Consider the following 22,808-nt stretch of genomic DNA (forward strand, 5'->3'; position numbering starts at 1 on the left):
CACGTGGAAGAGTTAGAACTAGTGGGGGGACAACCTACAGTTTTTAACTATCGATTGGTCAGTCGATTGTTTTCCGTCCATCGGTTTCTTCACTGGGTTGCAGCCGTTATATGAATGTTTACACTCAGTTTCCGGGTTTGAGTTATTTTATTTACATTCTCTTTCAACCTTTTCGGTTATCAATTTTTGGTTGGTTTTTAAAGTTTAATATCAGATGTTGCACTGTACATTTCTGTATATATAAATGAATCACTTTTTAACGCGTTTCTGACATATGTAAATAAAACTATAAATATAAAATTGTAAAAATCGTTTTGGAACACCCTGTATTTTCCGTACTTCTTTATTGAGACAATGACTGAATAGTTTAAACGTCATTTGCCTTCTACTCATTGAGCTGTATTAAAAAGGACTTCATTTACGTTCATATTCCTTACTGCAAACGCGTACTACGTTTGAACATGAACGGCTCTATAATGCGCTTCCACAAATTCCTGTTATTCTCGTGAGTAGTTTATTATCTACTGGTCGGTAGTTGGCGCGCGCCCGGTGGCGTTGCCAGCACTGCAACGCGTCTACAGAACGTGTGTGCCCGGTAAAATAATACGATTGGACCCAGATGTCCGGCGATTTCGAAGTTTTTGTCTGAGGTCAGCAAATTAGGTGTTGGTGAACATACCCGGTATACCTAACTTTCTTGATTATTGTAAGTGGTACATTAACATACATCCAAAGTATATTAATAAATAATAAGACGCCCATTTTAAGTTAATTCATATTTTTCAGTGAACACATGTTGTGTCGTGGGGCGATCACTCTGTTTTTCAAATAATTGAAAAGCCACGATCGCTTCAATCGTTTATTAGATGACCGGTTTCAGCACTCTGAAGGTGCCATCATCAGATCTGTGAAGGTATAACATGACAGGTTTGAGGGAGGGCTTACATGAGTTAACTACGTACATTGCAATTATTAGAGAACCGCATACCTGAAACGTGAATTAACATTTCTAAAACCATATGGACATTATGGCATATGAGGCACACCATCTGATAAAATCACTGTCACAACCAATAAAAATAATAAAAAAACTGCTCTCATGTTCGTTCTTTCCATAAAACATAAAACTGAACTACCACTGCTCGCCTAACACCGATCGGCATTATCACTGCCCTATTCCGCGCAGGTTTACCTGCTGTGATTCTAGCGGTTCACAACAGGCCACCAGATAGCGCTGTCCAAGCAACACATACACAATCCCACGGTATAACCACTCATTACTACTAAAACACAAAAGTTTTGTAAGGCGCTAATGGATAATGTCTGTGCCTCAGATGCTTTTACTTTGTAATTGACGTACTTTATAGTGATTGTAGTATGTACAGGATATGTATGTGCAAATGTGGGCTTTGCATCGGTATGTGACAAGCAGTTATGGTAAAGTTGTGTTTTAGTAGTAATGAGTGGTTATACCGTGGGACTGTGTATGCGCTGCTCGGACAGCTAGAATCACAGCAGATAAACCTGTGCGGAATAGGGCAGTGATGATGCCGACGGTGTTAGGCGAGCAATGGTAGTTTTATCTGGTGACTTCAGTTTTATATTTTATGGAAAGAACGACCATGAGAGCAGTTTTTTATTATATATTATTGGTTGCGACAATTTATCAGATGGTCTGCCTCATATGCCATAATGTCCATATGGTTTTAGAAACATTAATCCACGATCAGGTATGTGGTTCTGAAATAATTGTAATGTATATAGCTAACTCATGTAAGCCCTCCCTCAAACCTGTTATGTTGTACCTTCACAGATATGATGGCACCTTCAGAGTGCTGAAACCGGTCATCTAATAAACGATTGAAGCGATTGTGGCTTTTCAATTATTTTAAATGAAATTTATTGGTTTAGATAGCCAGCTATTTGCCGCTTTTATTCTTTTGTTAAAATGTGTTTGAAATGCATTGCAACCTATATTGCAACATAATTATTAAAAAATGATTGAATCTATTGAAGTTATATATTCGCTGATTTCTGAAGTCATTTTATCCAGTGTAATATGATACTCCATTGGGGGGAACGGGGGTATAGCCTCCACCCCCATCCCGTTGCAACCGCTCCTGATCACAGTTATTGATGTCCTTTCACGTATGGTGAGATTAACAATATAGCGCTACGACCGCCTGTCGTTCCCTCTTCTCTCTCTCTCTCTCTCTCTCTCTCTGTCTCTATGTGTGTGTGTGTGTGTGTGTGTGTGTGTGTGTGTGTGTGTGTGTGAGAGTAGATATATTGAACTGACACAGCCAAAGTGTTTTGTCTGCAACGGCAGAGATACAGACGTCCAGAGAGGAAAGGGTTAAGATCACTCTACGTAGAAAAGTAAGGTGACGAACGGAAGGCGAATATCACATGGCGAAGAATAATAACGACTGTACTATCGATAACTATGTAGTAAAAATCAACTAAAAATTTAACAATTTCAACAAGTATGAAGCTGCATCATGTGTGATTCTTTCAGTGTCTTCGCTGGAGTAACTCTTACTGCGAATATGGAGTAACAACAGGAGTAATAAATAATATTTTGTTGTTTCTTTTTGTCTTGGAATCTTGGGCTGACGTTTGTTAGAAGATTTTTCTGACATTTAGAAAGCTGGCATTGTGAAAGAATGAGCCTTCATTGTTGCTGGAGGAGATTACATACAGGGATTGGACAAAAATATGGTAACACGAAAACCAAAACACACTACCACGACTAATACGTTGTAGGAAACCCCTCGGCATTCAAAATATCAAGTCCTCTCGGAATGGATAAATACAGGTACTTTATGGATTCCAGGGGAATATTATACCATTCTTCCTACAAAATAATGGAAATTTCAGGTAACGATGATGGTGTCTATCAGTGACGCGCCGTTCTCTCCAAAGTAGACCATAAAGCACACAGGCTCAATAATTCTGAGGTCTGCTGACTGTGGTGGCCAGAGGAGGTGCGATAATTCGCCCTCGTGCTCTCGCAACCAACCACTCCCGAACGATGCGAGCCGTGTGAAGCGGGGCCCTGTCGCCTTGGAACACAGCGTCACCAATGAGGTACAAACATTCAGTCATGGGATGGCCCTGATCAGCCAAAATTGTCCCATAATCCTTTGCAGTGATGCGACTATGCTGAGTAAGCACGGGGAGGGTGCCAACTTTCCAAAACTTCTGCGGGTGCTTATCAATGGCGGGATGTAGTGTGGGACTCTCGATATTTTTTAAAATGATTATCATTTATAATCTTTTATGATCATTGCCTGTGGTATAAAGATCAGTGCTGTGATGACGTAAAATATACCGGTGCTATAAGCATACGCTGAGACTGCGCTCTCTCAGTCGGTAACACAGCTGCCTTAATAGCAAACTCGAGTTCAGATGTACGTGGATGAACCCACAGACCCAGAGATCTAACTTACGCGATACGGACCCTCCTGCAAAAATAAAAATCCTGACCCCCTAACATAAAATGTATAACCTATCATTAACTAACGTAACTTTCATTACAGCAGGTAAAACAGAAATTAAATGGAGCGTGTTGTAAAATCCCATATAATATAAACAAAAAGATCATTCGTTTACTATATTCAAAGTATTAAACAAAAATTATTAATACCGATAAATGTTATTAAAAATGAAACACATTATAGTGAGTGACAGTCAACATCAATAAGCATAGACCTATAGTTCTATCTGTTTGATTTGTACTTATAAAATCTCACTGTACTCACATTGACCTCTAGTAAAACTGGATCATCCAGTGTACCTTCTGTGATGGAAGGTATTGATTATTTCACTGGTGTCACTTTGGATACTGTGGAGGCTGAGTTCGCTAACTCTGTCTGGGGACACAGAATTCCTAAAATAGAGTATGGACTTCATAAATAAGCGTTCAGTCGAAGAAACAGTAGCAGGGGTAGTTAAAAACAGGTGAAATTTTAATCTGGGGCGCTACTGCTACGATTGAATTCACTTTTACTAATAGTTTTGTTAATCAGTTACCGAAGTTAATGAGGCTATTTCTTTTTTCAGACCTTTTTTGGCCCGGAGAATTTTCTAGATAAATCCTCCTCATATTCATTTTGAAGAATTACTACTGCGTTGTGAAGCAAAATTTGTAAATTTTGAATTTTGGGAAAATATTTTTGAAGAAATGGTTAACATTATGCATACCAATAAATTTGCTCTTTTACTTTGCTACAGTGATGTGGAAACAGCCATTAAAATGTCGCATTTGTTTGCCAATGTTGTAGCCAATGACATTGCTTCTTAAAACCTGTGTCGAAGCTGCATCTGAACAAGACGTAGTCTGTAACAATCGGCCTCCTTGTATCTGGGATTATTCTTTATTAACCTGTCAGTACACGCAGGTGGTCTGTCAGACCAAGGAGAATATTTTCACATTAATGCAATGTCTGAAAGTTGTTTCCATGAAGCTATCTTCTCAGTACCTTTAAGTGAGTGTAATAGGAGTCGTTTGGTATGGTGTATCTGGTATTTCAACAATATCACTTCCGGTTAGCTCAGAACAAAGAGGTATAGGGTCTCACAGGCCAGCCGCGTGCACTGGTGTCAGTTTAATGTTAGCTCCGCCAAGGTAATTCACGCGCGCGCATATTTGCGGTATCTGCTTAGTTTAGTGGTAGAACAGATTTTTTCGTGATTTGTACATTATTTTAGTGTGTTGTAAGTGTTGTAACTGCATCGTGGCTTATTCTTACGAGGCACAGGAGGAGAGAATTAGGAACTTGATTCAAGAAGTAATGGCTGAAAGTGACGTTGGTGATTCTGAAGATGGAGAAATCGACTTTGAAGAAATCCATATTGGAAAAGTGGTTCCGGCACCGAACAAAAAACGTCGAGTGATGAATCAGAAGACAATGATTGGGGTGCTGACAGTGACGTGTTTGTGGGTAAATACGGAACAGTATGGAACACACGTGCTCCGCCAAAGAACACCCTCACACGTTGTCATAGCATCATAACTCATTTACCAGGTGTGAAAGGTGCTGCGAAAAGTGCTACAAATCCTCTACAGTGCTGGAAACTGTTTTTTGATGAAAACGTTGTACACATACTCGTTGACTGCGCTAATAGGTACCTTCAAAGTACCCAGGGAAACTTTTCAAGGGAAAGAGATGCACAACAAACTAATAAAGCTGAAATAAAGGCCTTATTGGGATTATTGTACTACGCTGGTGTAATGCGTGCCCAACGACTAAGTCTACAAGATTTGTGACGAACAGATGGCACAGGAGTTGAAATATTTCATCTCAATGGGCATAAACAGATTTCGTTTTCTCCTTCGATGCCTCAGATTCGATGATAAAGAAACGAGAATGGAAAGGGAGAAAACAGATCACATGGCGGCGATAAGATAGGTGTTCAGTCTAATTGTTGAAAAGTTTCAGAAGGCTTATACAGTTTCTGAATACGTGACAGTTGATGAAAAACTTGAAGCACTCCGTGGAAGATGCAGATTCCGACAGTGCATGCCAAATAAGCCAAACAAGTATGGAGTAAAGATTTTTGCAGCAGTGGATGCCAGAATGTTTTACACATTCAACGTGGAGGTGTATGTTGGGCAACAGCCTGAAGGCCCTTACAGACAGAACAGACCAGCTGAACTTGTTCAAAGACTTTGCCAACCTATCCTGAATACAGGCCGCAACATAACTTACGACAACTATTTTACAAGTTACGAGCTTGCAAACACATTGTTTACGAAGAAGACGACCATCGTTGGTATCCTGAGGAAGAACAAGAGACAAGTCCCAAGGGGATTTATTAACACTAAAAACCGACGAGAAAAGTCATCTACGTTTGAGTTTCAGAAAAATTGCACCTTAGCCTCTTATGTGGCGAAACGAAATAGAGTGATATTACTACTGTCAACGATGCACCACAATGGAAATATTGGCGAAAATACAGGGAATGATAAAAAACCAGAAATTACCACTTTCTATAAGCTTACTAAGGATGGAGTTGACGTTGTAGACGGAATGAGTGCAGCATATAATGTAGCTAGAAATGCAAGAAGATGGCCAATGGTTGTTTTTTGTAGCATCATGAACACAGCTGCGATAAATGCTGCTATTATTTTCAACTCAAATCAGAAAGAACAACTGAGGAGAAGAGAGTTTTTGAGGCAGCATTCTTTTGCGCTTCTGCGTTATCATCTTCAGCAAAGAGTAATGCCAAAATATTGCCACGGAAGATAACTGAGAGAATTGGAGAGCTTTATAGTGTGAAAATTTCTGAAGTGGAATCAACTGCGACTTCACGAGGACGGTGTGTGGACTACAGAAGCAAAAACAGAAAAAAAAGATATATTTGTAAGAACTGCAAGAAATGCATTTGCCTTGAACGTTCTGTTACTGTGTGCCAAGACTGTATCGACAAAATATCTGATTGAATACATTAATTATTTTGATAACAGCTAAATTTTATGTATCTCCATTTGTGTAGATATTTTTGACCAAAATATTAACTTTATCCCTTACATATATTTACTAAACTGATTTCTGATGATATTAATTCATTTAATAACGCTTCCCTCCATAATATATATCTAAATACAAATTCAGAAAGATAGAAACTGCAATGGTGCGTGAGACGAGCTGCGTGCACCGCCGGGTTAATAATATTCAATACTGGCAAGCAGATATTTTAAAACAATTGTTGTTGAGCAAAGTACTCGGCGTGTTGTAGCATGTCACTTGCAAGGCAAGTGGAGAAGACCGGATTCTGTTCGCAGAGTAGTGCGACTGTTATTCTGGGGAGTGCCTCTGACTCGGCCAGATAAAGGCAAGGGACAGGGGAGTGTGTTGCTATGTTGTCTCTGCGCAAAGACGACTGAAACTGGCAGATATGTTTTAGCGATCAGAAATTTTAACTTCCATCTCAGTGTTTTCGTAGTTCATTACCTTTTGATAAAAGCAAGGGAGAAATATTTATTTTATTTCCTTTTTATCAAACTAAAAACTCTTTGTGTGTGGCACACGTAAAAGATTATGTATGTGGGTGCTCGAGCCCCGCCGCACCTACGTAGTCAGAGCACTTGCAAGGGGTCCATGGAATACCACGATACTGCTGTCCAGATCATCACGGAACCACTGGTACACTTCACCCTTGGGACATTGGAAACTGTGTGAAACAAAACTCATTCGAACGAATTACTCTTTTCCATTGCTCCGTAGTCCATCACGGAACCACCGCTACACTTCTCTCGGGACATTGAAAAATGTGTGAAACAAGACTGATTCGAACGAATTACTCTTTTCCATTGCTCCGTAGTCCATCACGGAACCACCGCTACACTTCTCTCGGGACATTGAAAAATGTGTGAAACAAGACTGATTCGAACAAATTACTCTTTTCCATTGCTCCGTAGTCCATCACGGAACCACCACTACACTTCGCTCCCGGGACATTGGAAACTGTGTGAAACAAGACTCATTCGAACGAATTACTCTTTTCCATTGCTCTGTAGTCCATCACAGAACCACCACCACACTTCACTCTCGGGATGTTGGAAACTGTGTGAAACAAGACTCATTCGAACGAATTACTCTTTTCCATTGCTCCGTAGTCCATCACAGAACCACCACTACACTTCACTCTCGGGATGTCGGAAACTGTGTGAAACAAGACTCATTCGAACGAATTTCTCTTTTCCATTGCTCCGTAGTCCATCACGGAACCACCACTACACTTCACTCTCGGGATGTCGGAAACTGTGTGAAACAAGACTCATTCGAACGAATTTCTCTTTTCCATTGCTCCGTAGTCCATCATGGAACCACCACTACACTTCACTCTCGGGATGTTGGAAACTGTGTGAAACAAGACTCATTCGAACGAATTACTCTTTTCCATTGCTCCATAGTCCATCACGGAACCACCGCTACACTTCTCTCGGGACATTGAAAAATGTGTGAAACAAGACTGATTCGAACAAATTACTCTTTTCCATTGCTCCGTAGTCCATCACGGAACCACCACTACACTTTGCTCCCGGGACATTGGAAACTGTGTGAAACAAGACTCATTCGAACGAATTACTCTTTTCCATTGCTCTGTAGTCCATCACAGAACCACCACTACACTTCACTCTCGGGATGTTGGAAACTGTGTGAAACAAGACTCATTCGAACGAATTACTCTTTTCCATTGCTCCGTAGTCCATCACAGAACCACCACTACACTTCACTCTCGGGATGTCGGAAACTGTGTGAAACAAGACTCATTCGAACGAATTTCTCTTTTCCATTGCTCCGTAGTCCATCATGGAACCACCACTACACTTCACTCTCGGGATGTTGGAAACTGTGTGAAACAAGACTCATTCGAACGAATTACTCTTTTCCATTGCTCCGTAGTCCATCACGGAACCACCACTACACTTCACTCTCGGGATGTCGGAAACTGTGCGAAACAAGACTCATTCGAACGAATTTCTCTTTTCCATTGCTCTGTAGTCCATAACGGAACCACCACTACACTTCACTCTTGGGACGTTGGAAACTGTGTGAAACAAGACTCATTCGAACGAATTACTCTTTTCCATTGCTCCGTAGTCCAGGTTTCATGGTTTCGGTACTAAGCCCTCCTCTTACAGGCATTTGCACCATGGTTGTGTGGTTTTGGAATTCCAGCTCGCCCTGTTATTCCCAAGATTATGGAGCTCCCTCCAAGTTGTTTTGGTGCTGACAGAGTTCGCTAGTCCGGCATTGAGTTCTGATGTGATTTTTGCAGCTGTTTCTTCTTATTTTTAGTCACAGTCCTTTTTTACTGTTCGTCTTTCACAATCACTGAATACACACTTTTGTCTGTGTTGTGACTTAGCAGACAAAGTTTTCCAGCTTTCCCAATGCATGCAGCATAAATCTTCCATACTGTACCTATTGAAATACCAAGCTCTTCGGTTCGCTTCGTTATGGATGCACACACAATACGAATACCAACAATGTGCCCATGTTCGGATTCACTTAGCTCCGACGTAATGTACACCCAGCTTCACAGAACACTGTCCTGGTCACGACAGGTACTTGCAACGTACTGAGGACACGCACAGTTGTCGTTCGTGGTCGAATACAACAGTGGAACTTGCAGGCTTGGCTAGAAACCTGCATTTATGATCTAGCATGCATTTGTCGCAGTGTCTCCGTATTTTTGTCCAACCCTTGTGTATGTACTTGTCCCGTCGACTTCTGAGCTCGTTTCCTAGTTATTACCGCTGTGGTTCAGCCCTTGTTAACAGCGTCTACTGTCAAGGTACAGAAGGTGCAACTGATACCTTTTCTATATGTCCTGGCTACGAGGAATGATGAGAGCCTGTACCACAGCCTGCATCGGAAATTCACAAACAGGGGTCGATAGCTGCACAAATTTTCAAAACGCGACAGAACAGGAAGTATCAAGTACGGCCTCCCTGGCATGCTTCCATAGGGTGACTGACAGAATCTGCCGTATACGTCAACATGTGACCACCTAAGGCTCAGCAATTTCGAAATTACAATTTTATTCACTCTTACTCCGAAAGGGGTTTCTTCCTCGGGGATGTGCATGAGCGTCAATATGATAGATTCTACTAAGGGGAGGGGGCAAGATGTGGGACATGGAGCATTTTTAATATTTTGGGAGACGCATGGCGATTAGTAAGCAGCCATTAAGAAGGTCCTGTTACATACCTGCGTAATGCTAAATTTTTAGTCGTTTTCTCGAAAAAATAACATCTTGAAAGCTGGAGGGGGGGGGGGGGGGGGAGTAGGGTGCCCCCTCCCCCAACCCCTTGCCCCTCAAGTGTGGTCGCCCTTGGGGATATATCAAAATTGTGTCTTTTATGTATTTGTTGAGTGTGGTTGAGTATAATGGATGTGTCTGTTGAGTGTTGTTTCATGTTTGTGTTGGATGATGATGATGATGATTATGACAGAAGGGAGACAGTTGATGATGATGTTTGATTTGTGGGGCGCTCAACTGCGTGGTCATCAACGCCTGTACAAAGTACCAATTCTTACACAGTCCATTTTTTTCACAATCCAATCTAGACGCTGTCACAAATGATGAAAATGATGATGGTGAAATGATAAGGACAACATAAACACGCAGTCCCCGGGCAGAGAAAATCCCCAACTCGGCCGGAAATCGAACCCGGGACCCCATGATCCAGAAGCAGCAATGCTAGCCACTAAACCACGAGCTGCGGGCGAAGGGAGAGGGTGAAATCCCAATCCTTTTCTATAGCACGAAGGGTAGCGATGGGCTCAGCGCCCCCATTCGACGGACGAATCACCATCCACAATGTCAGATGCCATCAATTCATGGGACACTGTGGAGAAGTTTGGAATTTAATCTAGGGCATTGACTCGGGGTCTGGTGGTGCCGTGGGACTTCAACTACTCAAATTAAACTCGGAAAATGAGTACAGGGTGACATTTATTAAAACATTAATATCACTTAAAATAGTAAAGGAGTTTTGCTATTTGGGGAGGAAAATAACTGATGACGGTCGAAGTAGAGAGGATATAAAATGTAGGCTGGCAATGGCAAGGAAAGCGTTTCTGAAGAAGAGAAATTTGTTAATTTCGAGTATAGATTTAAGTGTCAGGAAGTCATTTCTGAAAGTATTTGTATGGAGTGTAGCCATGTATGGAAGTGAAACATGGACGGTAAATAGTTTGGACAAGAAGAGAATAGAAGCTTTCGAAATGTGGTGCTACAGAAGAATGCTGAAGATTAGATGGGTAGATCACATAACTAATGAGGAAGTATTGAATAGGATTGGGGAGAAGAGAAGCTTGTGGCACAACGTGACCAGTAGAAGGGATCGGTTGGTAGAACATGTTTTGAGGCATCAAGGGATCACCAATTTAGTATTGGAGGGCAGTGTGGAGGGTAAAAATCGTAGGGGGAGACCAAGAGATGAATACACTAAGCAGATTCAGAAGGATGTAGGTTGCAGTAGGTACTGGGAGATGAAGAAGCTTGCACAGGATAGAGTAGCATGGAGAGCTGCATCAAACCAGTCTCGGGACTGAAGACCACAACAACAACAACAACAATATCACATTTATCTAGTACGTTGCCAAAATCTTCATAACAAAACCTTCACAGAAAAGATAAGACGATTAGGTTCCGGAGCAGGAACAGCTTATGAGCAACAAGCCGTTACAGAAAGATAAAGTTCATGATGCTTCATTTTCTCTTAAATTCGAAAGCAACAGAACACGGGTTCCCTAACACTTATTTCCAGACATAGAAGTTATCCGATATTTTGCAGAGATAATAACAAACCTGTAATACTAACGGTACGTATATGACTCCACAACGAGCTCAGCTCAGAATTAGTGCAACACAGATTATAGTGTGAACCTTCCACTTCGTTCAATATCCACACATCTCTATATCATAATTTTCTACAGAGGGCCCCCTGCACTCTTATTTGAAGATTTTCACATAATATCAGTAATAGCGTTACTAAAATCTGAAACCAACAATAGCATTACTAAAATCTAAAACTACATTCTAATTCATTCATTAATAAATTTAAAGCACATTAATCTAGGACATAAGGACCATCAAGATAAAAAACAAACATTTACGTAACTTCCAAAAATCGGGCAAGTGGCGCATACACATGCATGTTTTGTCATCGGCGTGTTACATTTCCACTCATCTAACAGCCGTTACTTGTTCGGGCCTTTCTGTTTACTGTCCACACAGATAACAGGTAGTGAAATGAAATGATCGTATGGCCGGGAGGCCCCATGCGGGGAAGTTCAGCCGCCATATTGCAAGTCCTTTTTAGTTGACGCCACTTCGACGACTTGCGAGTCAATGATGATGGACACACAACACCCAGTCATCACGAGGCAGTAAGAATCTCTGACACCGCCGGGAATCGAACCCGGGAACCCGTGCACGGGAAGCGAGAACGCTACCACAAGACCCCGAACTGCAGACTTAACAGGTAGTTACCATGCCTAGGATTCATCTGAAGCGGCGGCAGTAAACGATACATTTCCTGATGCCCAGAAAGATGCAGAAAAATCCACGTGAGCTACGAAGACACAGTTAGTGCTCCACAGGGACGTGAAAATGATCTGATACCAAAAATACGTCGTAGCCCAGTACATCACCGTACTGTGGACTTAGAGAGTGGCACCACGGCATACACACTAACCCGATACGCAAACAACAACCAATAACGTCTGTTCCGTTACATGAGTTCTATAATGCTTAGGGGGCTACAAGGTGAAGACAAGCTAAACCGTTCATGAGTTTGGTAAAACACAGTGACAACAAGCAATGCATAATGTCAGTTCAGAGCAGCAAATTCCCTTCCATACGTAATTACTCAGATAACCTCCAACATAACAGTTCCCTGACTCGGCCCATCCTTATTACAGAACAGGTAACTGCTCCCATCTACCACGTTCCATGGAAAGCAGCATACCATCACGTCCATGCTATGTGGGCCTCGTTCAACTCCGAAAGGCAGTGACTCAAAGTCTCCGCAGACTTAACCTCAGTAATCACTCCAAATTTCCACATCAGTCACAGAACACCGACGGCCGCAGTCGCAGTTGTTACACACACATTCCGTTACGTCCTGCCCCACGTGCAGCCCGCACTTACTTACACTACTGGCCATTAAAATTGCTACACCACAAAGATGACGTGCTACAGACGCGAAATTTAACCGACAGGAAGAAGATGCTGTGATATGCAAAAGATTTGCTTTTCAGAGCATTCACACAAGGTTGGCGCTGGTGGCGACACCTACAACGTGCTGACATGAGCAAAGCTTTCAACCGATTTCTCATACACAAACAGCAGTTGACCGGCGTTACCTGGTGAAACGTTGTTGTGATGTCTCGTGTAAGGAACAGAAATGCGTACCATCACGTTTCCGACTTTGATAAAGGTCGGATTGTAGCCTATCGGGATTGCGGTTTATCGTATCGCGACATTGCTGCTCGCGTTGGTCGAGATCCAATGACTGTTAGCAGAATATGGAATCGGTGGGTTCAGGAGAGTAATACGCCGTGCTGGATCCCAACGGCCTCGTATCACTAGCAGTAGAGATGACAGGCATCTTACCCGCAAGGCTGTAACGGATCGTGCAGCCACGTCTCGATTCCTGTGTCAACAGATGGGGACGTTTTTCAAGACAACAACCATATGCACGAACCGTACGACGACGTTTGCAGCAGCATGGACTATCAGCTCGGAGACCATGGCTGCGGTTACCCTTGACGCTGCATCACAGACAGGAGCGCCTGCGATGGTGTACTCAACGACGAACCTGGGTGCACGAATAGTAAACCGTCATTTTTTCGGATAAATCCAGGTTCTGTTTACAGCATCATGATGGTCGCATCCGTGTTTGGCGACATCGCGGTGAACGCACATTGGAAGCGTGTATTCGTCATCGCCATACTGGCGTATCACCCAGCGTGATGGTATGGGGTGCCATTGGTTACACGTCTCGGTCACCTCTTGTTCGCATTGACGGCACTTTGAACAGTGGACGTTACATTTCAGATGTGTTATGACCCCTGGCCCTACCCTTCATTCGATCCCTGCGAAACCCTACATTTCAGCAGGATAATGCACGACCGCTTGTTGCAGGTCCTATACGGGCCTTTCTGGATACAGAAAATGTTCGACTGCTGCCCTGGCCAGCACTTTCTCCAGATCTCCCACCAATTGAAAACGTCTGGTCAATGGTGGCCGACCAACTGGCTCGTCACAATACGCCAGTCACTACTCTTGATGAACTGTGGTATCGCATTGAAGCTGCATGGGTAGCTGTACCTGTACGCGTCATCCAAGCTCTGTTTGACTCAACGCCCAGACGTATCAAGGCCGTTATTAAGGTCAGAGGTGGTTGTTCTGGGTACTGATTTCTCAGGATCTATGTACCCAAATCGCGTGAAAATGTAATCACATGTCAGTTCTAGCATAATATATTTGTCCAATGAATACCCGTTTATCATCTACATTTCTTCTTGGTGTAGCAATTTTAATGGCCAGTAGTGTATTATCGCTGCGCGGTCTCGCGCGTAACAACAATCTTGGGTGCCACCACCGTCCTCGCGGGCATGCACGACACGCAGCCTGTGGACTGCCAGAAACCTATGGTTAGGCAAAGACGTACCGACCGGCACACTCCTTTCCTCCGCTTGCCGCCCAAATACTGGCGGTGAGAATTTCTTTCACATCAGGATTCGAACAGGCTTACCTCCGGATCTAGCGCCGCCGCACAGGATGCGTTAGTAACCTTGGCTACGAATGCGTGTTATTTGGCATGGCGTCATCCTTCGCAAAAATTTTGATTTTTTTATGAAAACTATAGTAAAGTGATTAAAGCTAGGTTGTCACTCAAAAGAACAAGAAATAGACGAAGTTTGGAAATTTTTTTGAGAGCATGAAAGACATACAAAGGATCTGTTTGGAGATTATGATTGATCATACTTCGAATTTACTTTAATTTTTCAATACAAAAAATCAAAATGGTGGCCGTATCTGACCAAGGGCATGCGAATTTGAAGTAAGCAGACCGCATGCAGTGTAGTTACTTAAATCAAAAGTGGATAACAACAGTCGGTACTACATTAAATTAATGGGACCTTATACCTAACCACAATGAAATAACATTAAATTTAACGACATGGTCTAACTCGAACTTTGAGTTCGATTCCTGTTTTTCTTCCACTCTCTATGGCCTTATAAAAATAGTTAATATCAACAAATTCCATGTATTAAAGGTATAAGCTCTCAAAAAAAAGTGTTGCCTTTCCGGAGGTTAAAGGTAGAAGTCAATAGGTTTGAACCGTTTTTATTTAATGTGCTAGCAGTGTTGAAAAATCGTTTCTCGAGAAAAACTTTAAAATTTATGAAAACTTTTGTATGAAAACTACATGTTGCTGAACACAAATCTGAAATTAGATTTTCAAAATTCAAAATGGCAAACCAATATGGTGGGCCAAAAACTACGTTTTGACCAACTTCGACCAAAATGTGACCAAAGAAATGTGTTTTCTTTACTTACGTTTAGTATGTTATTCCGGGACCCTTCCTCTAACTCGAATTGTTCGTGGAGAGCAATTCCCTCGTTCTTGTTGGCGCTGAAAGCAGATCTGGCTGAGCTGGATATGCTGCTTTCGGCAGCCTGCACACGTTATTCGTCAGTTTTTCTGGCGAGGATGTTTGCCTGCATACTGCAGTATAGATCATTTTGTGAACGAGCGTCACGGCACAACGAGTTTTCTACCTGAGCCGGTCGTCTCCGTCTGAGAGCGCCCCACAGAGGCCGTGACGCTGCTTCGTACAACGGGATGTAGAAACTTTTGTAACGCACGGATTAAAAAACCTTTTCGCCCTAACATTCCAGACGCATATACCTTTCAAAAATGCAATAAACATAAAAAATCAAATTTATGACGATTTTGAATGAGACCCTGGCCTTAAGTAAATGTTTCCTGTAGAAGCAGAAAACTCTGGTAACCAATTGTTTCGGTCAAATAAAGCCAATGGCAACAATTAAATATTATACTGCGTCGTGATGGTCATTATTCGTGGTCAGTGTTTAATTGTCGTAAACGGAGCACAATATGGCGTCTACGCAAGCCCCGGTGGGTGCTTTAGCTGCACCTAGCTGACTTCTGCTGGATACACGAAGCGCGCAGAACCAAAAACCAATACAAAACAAATTAATGAAAATAATAAAAAAAAACTACCAGCGCAGAACTTTCGCGGGGTTTGCGTCACTCGCTCATCATTCATTCTGCACGAAACACACAACTGAAAAGGAAGAAAGCAAAAGAATGTAACAGCGAAATATGCTCTGAGAGAAGAAAAAAAATATATATAATTCCCCGTAAAATATGTGCGTCTGTATGTGTCTGTGTATGCGAATTCAGAGATAAAAATTCCTGCATAACAGCACGTACTGAAAATCACGATGAAACATAAAAACATATTTTTGCATACAAAGTAATTTGCTGTTGATGAAAGCTATTTTTATTTTTGCATTGCAGTTTCGTAGAGTCGATTCATCGCTTTCCCAGACGTTAATTGGATTACTGCACAGTTCCTGTATTGGTCACTAATTAAGCAGCCACCAGTTGATAAACCAATGACTGTCATGATAGCTTTGTTTGTTATATACAGTCTTTATACGTCTAATCTCTAAGATATTCATGACAATGACAATCTGATGATGTATTACATCCGAATCGAGTCAAATACAGTCACTGGTTTATCAGTTGCTGTCTTCTTATTTAGTGACCAGTACAGCAATCGTGCAGTACTCCTATTGATTTGCGTGACTTTGTCACAACTACAAGTTCTCAGACGTGGTTTATTTGGTCACGTCCGTGTATCTCACTATGACGATCCGGTAAATTGAAGTTCATTCTGATTTTGAACTGGTATTTTTTTATAAATTTACTGGCGACTAATAAAGTTTCAAATATGTTATTTATCCGTACCGTTCCACTCAAGGGCAGTGCATTTTTCCATTGAATAGGCAGCTTTTACTTCCCTTCACAAGAAGAAAGAGTCACTCAGTCGCTGCGCCGTCACTGAATGTTTTTCCACGTAACGACCTACTTGGGACACCCAACATTGGGAAGTCACGTGGTGATACATCGGAACTCCAAATATGAAGTCCTTACTACTCTGATGATAGCAGGCATAAAATACAATGATCGAAATATTATCAAAAACTGCACAGAACCCAGACTACAGTCCTCAGAGCCGAAATCCGTGAAAGGGAAACAAAACAGAAAGGGAGTGAGACACAGTTGTTGTCCATCCCCTGTATAATACAAGGTGTCAGTATTTAGGGATATGATAGGAACGATCATTAGAATCAGGAAAGTCCAGTAAACATAGGCTCCAAAGTGCATACTTTTGGAGCTATGAGTGCTTGTTCAGTTTCACAGTTGCAAATATACACAATTTTTCAGTTGAAGACATAAAGTCTGAAAATGAGTTAGTTATCTTTTTTTTTTACTTACTATGTACCTACATGTTTTAGTTTGACGTTGATACCACATTAGAATATTCTATGATCTGGAGATGGCAGTAGCCGAAACCGGTCAGTGAAATGTAAAAAACAATTATGTGATCAAGACTGGCCTGTAAAATAAAGAATATACACAAATGATCATAGCTCTTAAGGTATTCACGTTATAGACCATGTTGTCTTGTTTTGGTCTATACTGCCACCTCTCATAATATGGAAGGCAAAGAGGTTGCAGTAGAAAAGATTTGTCTCACCGTATAGAAGTTGAAGAAGTACTGGTATGCATTCGCTTCGAATCATCATTCCAACCCTATGCCTGAATATTGACCATTCCTCCTGGGGCACCCTATATAGTGTGTAAACTGAGCATGTATTGAAGAAAACTAAGGAATAATTTGGATAAGAAATTAAGGTCAAGATAGAAGAAATAAAAACTTTAATGTCTGGCGATGGCATATTTATCCTGTTAGAGATGGCAACGCATTTAATTGATCAGCTGAATGGCATATATTGTGTCCTTAAAAATGATCACCTGATGAACGTCAGTCCGTAACCACTGAATACAGCATGAGAAAGTGTCCATACGAGAAACAAGAGAAATAAAGAATACTTTTCCATCGTTGAATGTAAGACATATGTTCATTTGACCAGTCAAAGACTGTTGTATGTTAGACAATCAATAACCCGGGTACAGAATGTCTTTGCAATAGACTGACAACTCAGAACTCGGGTAAGAATGAGTGACGTGAAAGTTGACATATTAACAAACGACTATCAAAGTGTAGGGATAAAAACTGCGGAAGGAGACCAAGTCTCGAATACAGTAACCATATTCCAGTGTATGAAGGTTCCAGCTGTTATGCAAAGATGTACAAACTTGCGCGGGATAGATTAGCTGCATCAGACCCGTATTCTATCTGAAGACAACAACAGCAACAACATGAAAGACACTAGGTTGATATTGTGCTTCAACATTATGCATTCATGCTAAATTGAGGGGCGGTAGTGAGAAGGCTTAACAATACGAATATGTAAGAGGCGTGTTCAATACGTAATGTAACACATTTTGTTTTGAAAGTAGGTTGGTTTCATTCAGTATTCCAATACACCATACAATACGATGAACACGCTTAAGTCGTTTCTTCAATCTCTTGTGGGTAGCACAGTACAGAGCTGGTCGGTTCACCATAAGGGAGGACATCAAACAGAGTAACACCTTCAGAGTCCCAGAATATCACGTCCCTGACTTTACTGACTGAGGCTGCGGGTTTGATCTTTTTCTTCGGAGGAGAGGTGGTGTGCCTCCACACTATGGATAGCCGTTTTGTTTATGGTTCGAAGTGATAAACCTATGATTCATCACCTGTGACGGTGTTCGACAAAAAACTGTCACGATCAGCCTCGTATCGCGCAAGCAGTTTGAAAGGTGGCTACACTGAGCCACAGCGCCAGAGAGTTTTGTTTCGCCGCCTCCACTGGCAGTGATTATTGAGAAGTAGCGGAGGGCAGTGCTTGTTGAGAACTCGTAGTAGTCAGTGCTTGCTGAGATGTCGTAGTGAAGAGTGCTTGTCGAGATGTGGCAGTAGTCAGTTCTTCTTGAGATGTGGTAGTAGCGAGTCGGTGTGGAGATATTGTAATGATTAGAGTGCTTTTCATCAATATAAATGAAGGTAACAAACTCCTTTTCTTTTTTTTTCTCATTATTTCAATGTCCTGAATAATGCGTCATTACAGGTTCAGTCAACAAAGCATCTGGCTTGTGTTCTTGTATTAGAGTGTAATTCTGGTTTTCTTGCGCAATTATAGTATTTCTAATTTTTTTTATCACGTCAGCATAAATGGTATTTGAAATTTCTTGTCTTATTGAAGAAGAACCGTGCCAGATGTGTACGTTGAGTCATACTTCCACACACAGGACAGTTATACTTGTGCTTTGGTTTCATAGGTTTTATAGTTGCTGGGGACTTAATTAATTAATTGGGTTAACGGAAGTTTCATTTCATTCTTTGTTGTTCTATGCAGTCAGATTGCGTACAAATACTAGTCAGGGCCAACCGTTTACGAGACACAGCGTAATCGGACATACAGCTACGAAAAATAAAAATGATTTTCAAATTTAATAATTAAGCCCCCACGCAAGTTCCTCACAGATTATCCTTCATTGCTCTTAATGACCTTTGTTAGGTGGCGAGGAATCCTGCGGGCACACATACCTTTGAGTGCCCCAACTGGTGAACGAGTGTGTCGGCGCTACTAACAGAGACGTCGAGTTGAACAGCGAGGTCTTTGTGATCCGTCGACCACCTCGAATGAGAGTGGTGATGATGAAGTGTGGTTTGTGGGGTGCTCAACTGCGCGCTTATCAGTGCCCGTACAAATTCCCAACCTTTGCACAGTCCAAACTCGGCACTTTATTGAATGATGATGAAATGATGAGGACAACACAAACACCCAGTCATCTTGAGGCAGGTGAAAATCCCTGACCCCGCCGTGAATCGAACCCGGGACCCCGTGTTCGGGAACCTCGAATGAGAGTGTCCACACGCTCCAACATTGCAGGAGTCACGCGGGAGATTGGACAGGTTTGCACGACCTTGTTGCGGTGATAACAGACACCTCGCCCAATGACTCACCGTCACGACTCCGTTGACATTCTTCAAGCGCCTATGAATATATGCGATGCTTTGGTTTTCCGTCGAAAGAAACTCAGTGATAGCTCTGTGCTTGCAACGCACCTTCGTTACAGGTGCCATTTTGAAGGCTACGAATAGTGCTGCAACCTTTCGGAACTTTATACATCTGTAGGGCCTAAATCAGTAATATTCCACGATGTCCCACAATAAATTTCGCATTATTTCAATCGAAACTCGTATAAGCAGGGATCAAAAACTTTCCATTTCAAGGTTATGGAGTCCGTAATCGGTATGCCAATCAGGCAAAATCGCGATGAGCATTAAGGCCATTGTCCTACCGACGTCCCAGGTGGAGATACCCACTTGATAAAAAACATCGTGACCTGCTGCGTGAAGACGTCCATTACTGCTTGCTGCTTATCCTCGTTCGACGGGAATCGTTGACCCTCCAAAGCCTTTTTTTTGAGGAACCGATGGCGTGATAATAGCGTGGGATGAGAGGACTATGGGGTTGGTGTTCGATTGTCTCCCTCTTGAGTTGACGTAACATATGCGTTAGGAGATTTGCTATATGGGGAAGTGCGTTATCTTGAGGCAACAGTACCCCTTTGCGCACCATACCACAACGGTAATTTTCGACAGATATTCTGCCCCATAAGCACTCTTCATTCTCCAATGGACGTCTTTCGATGTTTGTCCTTCCACACCCAAGAAAAGAATAAAAGCATTGTGGTCCGGTATGGAAGCATTTGGTAATGATTCATAGTTCACGTTTCCCCATTTACCGCAAGCACGTCGCAAAGGCATTAATGTCAAAGGAATCCCTTGCTTTCCAGTAGCGCTACATTGTACACTACTGGCCATTAAAATTGCTGCACCACGAAGATGTGCTACAGTCGCGAAATTTAACCGAGAGGAAGAAGATGCTGTGATATGCAAATGATTAGCTTTTCAGAGCATACACACAAGGTTGGCGCCAGTGGCGACACCAACAACGTGCTGACATGAGGAAAATTTACAAGCGATTTCTCATACACAAACAGCAGTTGACCGGCGTTGCCTGGTGAAACGTTGTTGTGATGCTTCGTTTAAGGAGGAGAAATGCGTACCATCACGTTTCTGACTTTGATAAAGGTCGGATTGTAGCCTACCGCGATTGCGGTTTATCGTATCGCGACATTGCTGCTCGCATTGGTCGAGATCCAATGACTATTAGCAAAATATGGAATCGGGGGGTTCAGGAGGGTAATACGGAACGCCGTGCTGGATCCTAACGGCGTCGTATCTCTAGCAGACGAGATGACAGGCATCTTATCCTCATGGCTGTAACGGATCGTGCAGCCACGTCTCGATCCCTGAGTCAACAGATGGGGACGTTTGCAAGACGACAACCATCTGCACGAACAGTTCGACGACGTTTGCAGCAGCATGGACTATCAGCTCGGAGACCATGGCTGCGGTTATCCTTGACGCTCCATCACAGACAGGAGCACCTGCGATGTTGTACCCAACGACGAACCTGGGTGTACGAATGCAAAACGTCATTTTTTCGGATGAATCCAGGTTATGCTTACAGCATCAGATGGTCGCATCCGTGTTTGGCGACATCGCGGTGAACGCACATTGGAAGCGTGTATTCATCATCGCCGTACTGGCGTATCACCCGGCGTGATGGTATGGGGTGCCATTGGTCACACGTCTCGGTCACCTCTTGTTCGCACTGACGGCGCTTTGAACAGTGGACGTTACATTTCAGATGTGTTACGACCCGTGGCTCTACCCTTCATTCGATCCCTGCGAAACCCTACATTTCAGCAGGATAATGCACGACCGCTTGTTGCAGGTCCTATACGGGCCTTTCTGGATACAGAAAATGTTCGACTGCTGCCCTGGCCAGCACTTTCTCCAGATCTCCCACCAATTGAAAACGTCTGGTCAATGGTGGCCGACCAACTGGCTCGTCACAATACGCCAGTCACTACTCTTGATGAACTGTGGTATCGCATTGAAGCTGCATGGGTAGCTGTACCTGTACGCGTCATCCAAGCTCTGTTTGACTCAACGCCCAGACGTATCAAGGCCGTTATTAAGGTCAGAGGTGGTTGTTTTGGGTACTTATTTGTCAGGATTTATGCACCCAAATTGTGTGAAAGTGTAATCACTTGTCAGTTCTAGTATAATATATTTGTCCAATGACTACCCATTTATCATCTGCATTTCATCTTGGTGTAGCAATTTTAATGGCCAGTAGTGTATATAAGCTGCAGCAACGAACTCAATTGGAAACTATTTGATCACACCTCGAACATTTAGGGGACAGGTGGAAGCTATAATTCTAATGCAACACGTAGAGCGAGAGGCCCGCCACGCACTGACTTCGCGATCTGTTTCTGTTCCAGCTGACGATGGCGGTCTACCTGACGCACGTTTCTCAGGGTGGCTCACTCAGGCAGGCGGTCCACTATGCACAGGAGATCCTCAGCGGTGAGTACCGTAAATCTAGGCTCTAGACGTTCCCAAACGGTCGCTTCCTTCCCTTCTTGCATATAAGTAATTTGTTACCTCCAGAGAAATATCCCAGTCATCAGGAACATGGCAGCGTCGGACTTCTTGTACTACTGCTGGCTTTTCTGTCGAAACATGCTGTGTGAATGTACTGGGATATGTGAGACAGTTACAGACAATTAACACTTAATTTCAGTACACTGCCTGACGAAAAATGTGCCACATGCAGAAGGGGAAGCGAAAACGAAATGACGGGTTGGAGGGGTATGTGATGTTATTTGAGTGATTGCAAATGAGGGCCAAATTCAGAAAATAACTTGGCAGTGTCAGCACACGTATCAGTATGACGGTACACACCCACCGGTCTGGATGCATGCACTAATACGGTTGGGAAGGGTGTCGTAAAACCATTGTATCCTTTCCTGAGGCATAATGGGCGACAACTGTTGTAACAGATCCTTGATATTTTGCATACTGCCACTACGACAGAGTTCACGTACGAGCTGATCCCACATATTACGTCAGACATAAATAATGCATGGAATCTAAACTTGAAAAATGTTCATTGACACAATTATGTTGAATACGAACTCTTC

General features: G+C 42.6%; 1 protein-coding gene across 1 annotated transcript in view; it reads left to right on the forward strand.

The window, feature by feature from the left end:
- The window catches only part of LOC124622846 (lipase 3-like), a 214,555-nt gene that overhangs the window by 155,704 nt on the left and 36,043 nt on the right, over positions 1-22,808 (forward strand). The window contains exon 6 of the mRNA XM_047148637.1: positions 22,107-22,200. Within this exon, the coding sequence (XP_047004593.1) occupies positions 22,107-22,200 (94 nt within the window). The remainder of the gene's footprint in view (positions 1-22,106; positions 22,201-22,808) is intronic.

Source organism: Schistocerca americana, chromosome 7 (genome assembly GCF_021461395.2).
Source record: "Schistocerca americana isolate TAMUIC-IGC-003095 chromosome 7, iqSchAmer2.1, whole genome shotgun sequence".
NCBI lineage: Eukaryota > Metazoa > Arthropoda > Insecta > Orthoptera > Acrididae > Schistocerca > Schistocerca americana.